This window comes from Helianthus annuus, chromosome 6 (assembly GCF_002127325.2).
Source record: "Helianthus annuus cultivar XRQ/B chromosome 6, HanXRQr2.0-SUNRISE, whole genome shotgun sequence".
Lineage (NCBI taxonomy): Eukaryota > Viridiplantae > Streptophyta > Magnoliopsida > Asterales > Asteraceae > Helianthus > Helianthus annuus.
Window position 1 is genome coordinate 96891050 of NC_035438.2, and position 7710 is coordinate 96898759.

Consider the following 7710-nt stretch of genomic DNA (forward strand, 5'->3'; position numbering starts at 1 on the left):
TTGTTCGTGTTCGTTTGTTAAGAAATATATGGTTCACGAACTGTTCATGAACACTTACCGAACGAGATTATATGTTCGTGTTCGTTTGTTACGAAATTGAATTTGTTCATGTTTGTTTGTTAATTTTAGGCAACGAACGAAAACGAATGTTGATGAACACAAATTAGGACAAACCAGTGTTCATGAAAACAAATGGAAACAAAAGAACACAAACAAGCGTTTATGAAAAGAATATATAATAGAATGACACTTATTAAATATTTTATTTATCAGATTTTTGAAGTATTTAAATCAAATAAAACCACTAATGAACTATTGAACACAGACGAACACGTTACGGAACGTTCACGAACATAAATGAACGAACGCGACCTCTGTTCATGTTCGTTCATTTAACTACACGAACAAATTTTCTTATTGGTGTTCGTTTTTTTTAATAAACGAACGAACACTAACGGCCTTCCCGCGCGAACGGTTCACGAACTGTTCACCGAACGTTCGGTTCAGTTGCAGTCCTATACAAAAGCCTAAAAGGTAAAGTTATAACAATCTAGGTGTATATAAGCTAATGTGGGGCTAGCTCACTTGGTATAAAGGCACTTGCCCCTTAGAGAAAAGGTCTCTGATTTAAAGATGAGGAGCAACATGAGTATTCTAGTATAATTAGTTTTAAATAGAATAGGGGTACTATTTGCTATATAAAAATTGGCACTCCAAAATGTTATAGAGAATGTTAAGGTTTTATAGTACTATTTTTGCATATTTGGTGTAAAATAGAGTAGGAGCATCATTTTCTATTAAAAAAATTGAAATATATATTGCATATTTCTTTAACCCTATTAATTTGAAAACACATTTATTGATCACAAATCGGTGTAGCTAAAAGACCTTAATATTATCTCTTTTATAAAACTTCAAAACATTAAGTTCTCTCCGCCTATAATTTTAAAACATAGTTCAAATAAATATTAGTTTTTTTTTTTTTTTGCGAGATCATCCTCCGGTTAGTTGCTCTTTATTAACTTTTATGTATATGTTAGAAAAACTCATATGTCGATTTTATATGTAATCTCATAGATAGATATAGATGACAACTTTTTTTTGTAATTTAAACTAATTTATTTAAGAAGTATTAAAATCATAGTTTTTAAAATTATAGATCATTTATGTATATTTTTTAATCATAAAATAATTAGATATTGATTATTATTATTATTATTATTTTATTAATTATTAATGAATTAAAGATGATAATGCCACGTGGCATCAATACTTGAGGGTGTAGAAGAAGTTGCCATGTGGTGTTTTATGTAATCTTTTATTATAATTAAATTAGATTAGATTTATGAAAATACATTTATGTATCACAAGACAATGTAGTGTTGTGTATCGATTGTTAAACATTCGAATGAGTGTATTTCAGTCATTAATATTTGCATTCGACATGGGGATATAGAATTTGAAGAAAACAAATGTTTTTTTCGGTTGTATAACTAGACCTTGAAATTGATAGAAGAAGATTCGTGTGTATATGTTGAGTACAACGCAAAGACAAATTAATCTCTAATACAAATATACAACACTACGCTTTTGCCAATATAAGAACACAACATAAATTTGTGCCTTTAGAAATTAGATACAAAAATGTGTGTAATCATATTCTCACGTGTTAACATTCTAAAAAAAAAAAATATTTTTTACGGAAAGGACCTCGGTTTTAAGTTCTCGTTAGGGCCCAAAAAGGTTGGCCACCCATCACCACCACCTATAGGGATTCAACAATGGGGGTTTTGATTTTATAGGTTTTAGGATCGGGACTTACAGGTGCAAAGACTTTTCATTTGGAGGATGGCGGGAGGTCGGGTTGTTAGCATGGTGGTATGGTGGTCGATGAGGTGCAGTGAAAGTCAGGTATTTCACTTGTTCTTTGAATGAAAACTGTCCATTGGCCACAACAACATGAACATCAATAGGTACTTGTTTCCTTTATTCTTTCACATTTTTACCAACATTTTAACTACCATAAATGTTGATTGCATTCACAATCTATAATAAAATCTATTAGCTTAATCAAAGTACATTTTTAAATACTAAAGATACCTAAAACAACCGTGTATCCTGTGTTACCACCTTGTCCATCTATTTTTGTTTGTCGATGCCTGGGTAGAGTCCCAAAATGTGCTCTGGCATGAAGTCATGACGGGTCAAAATACCGACTATTGGCGGCCTCTGTAAAAACATATGAAAAACCAAGTGTAATCATATTATCCGAGACTACATTTATCAAGTATCGTAAGGATTTAATTGAATGAGGCAGTTTCGACCCGTTTACATGGGATGGCCACTTCGAGATATTTCAATAAGAGGGTGTCAAAAGGGTATTTTAAATGTATAAAACCATCTAAATCATTTTATTAGATGCACTTCGGGTGCCGGTAAAAAATTGCGTGTTTTGACCCATTACCCAACCTGTCCCTTGCCATTACTTGCTACACCTCTGTTTTACATTGTAAAAATATGAGCTTACCCCAGGAGTCTTTGGTACTACACACAAATGCCGAAGCCCGAGCTCTCTGAAAGCAACAGCAGCTTTGGCCAGAGACATTGACTCAATAACGGTGTAAGGTGACGTGTTAGTAATCGGATGAAGGTCAACATACATATCCATATCTTCTGGCTTAATATCCAAATCTTCCAATTTCGGCCCCTTACCCAATCCCGCTTTTGCAAAATCTGATGCTCGGTACCTTTGTAACATTTCGGTCCCGGTCAAACGTCTATCTTTAGTAAACATCTTTCCTTTAAGCAATACAATCAAATGAGACCGCAAAACGACCCCACAAAGTTCCGGGGCGTCCAAGAAAGGCGGCTCATCAATGACAGGAAAACCGTTATGTGAAGTCAATCTTAAAGAATGTACGATGTTACTAACTTTTTCAACTCCAGAAAACGAGATCAACGGTCCAGAAACAACATCACCTGCAACCAACTGTCTGAGGTATGGTTCAGCATGGGCTTCAAGAAAGGGTAGCCCTTTCATTTTCACAATCTGGTCATAAACACCCTTGTTGAAATTATCAGCAACGGATTTCGAAATGAGGAGAACGAGCATCATTAATGGAAGCATAAGGAGATTATTTGTGAGTTCAAGAAGTATGACACAGAGGGACACAGTCATTCTCATTGTGCCACCTAGGAAAGACGCGGCCCCGAGGAGCGCAAAGAGACCAACATTAAGATTTGAGAAGGAAACTAGTAGACTGCCAACAAGACGACCGTATGATGCTCCAGCAAGAATAACGGGAATAAAGAGTCCAGATGGAATTGCAATGCCATAAGTTATGATACCAAGGGCATACATTAAAATAAAGAAAACAAGAAGAGTGGTTATACGGAATTCATCTGCATTAAGAGAGCTAAATAAGCTCCGAATGGCATCATCATTAGTGTTGAGTATAAGCGATGCAAGATCGTTATAATGACCCGGTGGACACTGGAAGTATTTGTAGCTTCCGGAACGGCCCACCGCAGGGCATTCTACCTCCAAGCCAACGGGGCACGGGACACACTCTCTGAACCACGGTATGCCATAAGCACAACAAGACGTCAAGAGCGAAATTACAATGACCAAAAACACCCTAAAAGTGGGACCTTTCCTGCAAAAATCAACAAATATAATCTGAACATTTGTTTTCATGGGATTGGTAGAATCAGATTGGGTTCTTTGATGGATTTGTGAATATTAAATATGAACAGTAAGAAGGCTTACTCATTGATCATGCTATACGTACGCAGGACCTTATCAACGAGATAATTATACAAACTTCCTAAAATTCCTCCAATCACTCCAATTAATGTAACAGCCAAAAGATCTACCACGTTATAATCGGGTATTGAGCTATTGATATCGAACATGATGAGACCTCCTTCGCCAAATAAGCCACAATATCCACTTCTACAATATTCTATAAGAGATCTCAACACCACAGCTACTACAGCCGTGGTGAAAAAGGTTCTCCACAGAAGAGCGCTCCGCCACCTACAAGATGTTGAATATTAACTATACAAGTGGCAAAACTTTCTAATATACTTATGATCGGGTCAATTTGGATTGCGTTTTACTTTAAACGGGTAAACTAATATAAACTTAGTTATATGGGTAATGAGTCAAACATGTTGAGGATTGCCTGAAGTCCAGTTCTATGCATGCAACCTCGTAGATAGTTTTAACAAAAGATCTAAATTATTATCGTAGTGATTGTTTTTGTAATTATAACATTAAACATCTATAACCTTTTTGTATGGAAATAATTATGAAGAAAAGGGTCTTTGCAAGCCAACCCGACAAGATGTTACTTAAAAAATGACTCTATTCACCCCGAGCCCACCCCGCACATCAATGGACTTGTAGATAAATTTCTCATGTAACATTTTTTTACTTTATTAATCCAAAATTTCAATGTAAGTGTTTATGAGAAAGAGATATAGAGAGACCACGAGGCTACTTCTTCAAGAGCGAAAAGGACTCCGCCAACCGGGGCACGGAAGGCGGCTGCAACACCAGCAGCAGCTCCACATGTGATTAGGTCCCTTCGGTCCCGGTCATTTTTAAAGTATCTTAGCCATTTCCATGTCAAATGGTACTTTCTAGAGCCTCCTTGACCAAGTAAGTTGGCTATGCAAGCCCCAGTGTGCACCATGGGTCCCTCCTTCCCCACAACAAATCCAGCAGCAACACCAAGTATGGATCCAAATATCTATACAATTAACGGAATTCCCATTAGTATTACTATAGTATTTTATCCCCAATATATATTCTCAGTTAGTTGATCCAAACCTTCACAAAAAGCGTACTCGGGGCAAGAATAGAATGTGCATCTATTCCATTAAGATAAGCTTTAACTTCCGGTATACCGGATCCAGCTGCTGCAGGGGCAATATAAGCGCAGAGGACACTAGCGCAAGTTGCAAGAACTAGATTTATACCAGCAAACGCAAGAAATGCCTGATAATATCTGCACTGAAACACAAATCAAATAACGAAGTTGCATACGCAAAATGTCTGGTTAAATTCAAATTAGCCTTACTTTTGCTGGAGCATAAGCTTGCTGGTGAGTAGAAATTTAAAGCCAGCAATGTTCTCCACTGCAAGGTTGTTAAAGAATCCAACCAGCCCTGTAGATACTCCTATAAGAAGTGCAAGTGTCCATTTCAAAGTAATGTACTGTAGTATCTGCACCTTCTTCCTCGACCTCCAGTCCTGCTTGAACAGATCGTTTTCGAGAATCCTGCAATAAGTGTGAATTAAAATCATGGTCAGCTCAACTTTTTTGGGGGTCCAAAATCCAAAGCGATTCAAAAATTGGGGCCCTTTACGTAAAAAAAGATCTTTGCTTATGATTCTAACACATGGAAATATTATAGATCAAGTGAAAACTCTTCAAAGTATACTGACTAACAAAACTGAAAATTAAACGAAGTTAAGCGTAAATCACCAATTCAAATCCAATTAGTGAAACACACACACAAAAAAATATATGTATATCACAAGGATAAGAAATTCTTTATCCCAACATTTTCTAATATGTCGACGGACCAACCAAAACTTGCACAACGAAATCCAAATAATCGAAAAATGGTGTACGCTTTCAGTATATAATAAAAGAAAAATCGGTCCCCTTAAATGTGGGGCCTAAGCGATAACTTATTTTTTTATACAGTCGAGCCATCGCTAATTAAAATGTATTTTCAATAGAATATTAATGCATCATGTTGATTAATTGGTATACTAAATGAATTGTTCAAGCAGATGATACAAACTATTATACAATTCAACTTGTGAGATCTCATCTCGAACAAACAGAAATTATTCAACTGATACGAGTATAACGATTCATGATCTATACATATATATTATCAATAGTGGCAGGATCAAAGACTAACAGATCTTAACCTAAGAAAAGTAGGAAACCAGAAACGAACTTTGATTCAACTCATTTCAGCGGGCGTTGGAACCGGCTTGTCGAACCTAAATCCTATACCTTTAGAGTTTAAGGTATAGGATTTAGCTTTAGTTCGATCAGAGTTCGTTTGAGCCGCTTATTTAGGTTAAGGACGGAACTACCCTCTCGTGTATATATGTGTGTGTGTTTATAATAGCAAATCAAACGTGAAAACTTCTGTAACTGATTACTCTCTACAATTAACAAAATCAAAACGTAAAACATGAACGAATCGATCGAAAACCGAACAAATTAAAGAGAATCATTACTCGTAATCAAGAGACTCGATCGGACACACATTGGAACCAACAATGGCGATCTGCGACGACGTATTGACTCTGTTCTTCGAAAGAAGCGGTTGCCTGATCATTCCTCTATCATCACACGCCGATTCATTCCTCTCAATCTTTCCTCCTTCACATTCTATATCAACATTAGCCTCCATCTCTCTCTGTCTCTCTCTACATATACGTACAAATGGTAGCGTAAATCATACACACCTTCGAAGTTCTTAATCGTCTGGAATGAACAACTGTATAAAGAGTTATGTGTGTAACGATCAGATACAGATTGAGATGACGAAATGTCAGTGATTTGAGATGAATTAGAATGTGTCAGCTGCACTCAATCTTCCTGACAGGTTGATATGGGAAAGTTGTTATTCTTGATATATGTGTGTGTATTGCAGGTGAAGAAAGCTGACAATACTTTTTGACAGTGGGATGGGAGCCACATAAATGTTATAAAACTTGTAAAAGTGAAGAGTGCCGAGTATAAAGAGAGAGAAACAAAGAAAGATCTCGATGTTCAGATTTCCTTCTTATCCGTATTATAATTATGCTATTAAGAGAAAGAGTAAACTGCCAAAATGGTTCGTAAGAGCAGGCGGGGTGGTTTGTGATACCACCCCATCACGCGTTAAACTACCACGTAACACTGTCGCCGCCCACCTTATAACTCATTTTTGTAACGCGTTAAAGGTATAACGCGTGAAAGTTTGATGAATTAATACAAAGTGCATTCAGATTCTTTTGTCCTTATTCAGATTCTTTTGTCTTTAGCAATTGAATGAATACAAAGTTTAATGAAAAGTGCAATTCAGGTCCCTCAACTTTTGTAACCTATTTTTAAATAGTTTTCATATCACTAGTGATACCACCCCACCTACATTTCTATCACTAGCGATAGAATATTGGGTGATGACATGACATGATTTGATTGGATAGTGGGAGTGATAGAATCTATCACTAGTAAACCACCCCCCTCCCCTAAGTATCAAACTCACTAATTAAGTCACCATTAAATGGAATATTATTCTCTTCATTTAACCAATCAATCAAGATGATTGACCGCCCATAATTCTTGCCCAAAGATCAAGCCCTTGTAATTATTTTGTAATCATTGTACCTCTATATATTGTGTTGTGAATAACTAGAATGTATCCTTGATTCAATACAAACTTCTATTGTTTATATGGGATCAAGAGCCTAAAAGCTCCCTTGAGTCATCTCCGATCCAAAACTTGACAGACACCTTTTGTCCGCTTCCCTTTTCTTTTCTTTCGATTCACCATGGCCAAACCAATCATCCACAACCGTCAACCCACTACTTACGACAATCGCCCAACACGCAACCCAAATCCACCAAAACCCGAAACCAATGGCCATGTAGAACTACCAATACCAACACTCGCCCGACTCGCAACAAC

The 7710-nt window shown here is 36.6% G+C and overlaps 1 protein-coding gene across 1 annotated transcript; it reads right to left on the reverse strand.

Annotated features, from left to right (window-relative positions):
- Window positions 1-1960: 1960 nt before the first annotated feature.
- LOC110865654 (chloride channel protein CLC-c) lies at window positions 1961-6741 on the reverse strand. The gene is made up of 7 exons (XM_022114979.2): window positions 6272-6741; window positions 5088-5288; window positions 4838-5015; window positions 4495-4757; window positions 3770-4039; window positions 2528-3656; window positions 1961-2229 (listed from the first exon to the last, which is right to left on the reverse strand). The coding sequence occupies exons 1-7, from the start codon at window positions 6445-6447 to the stop codon at window positions 2140-2142; spliced, it is 2307 nt and encodes a 768-aa protein (XP_021970671.1). The 5' UTR covers window positions 6448-6741; the 3' UTR covers window positions 1961-2139.
- Between the last annotated feature and the right edge of the window lie 969 nt (window positions 6742-7710).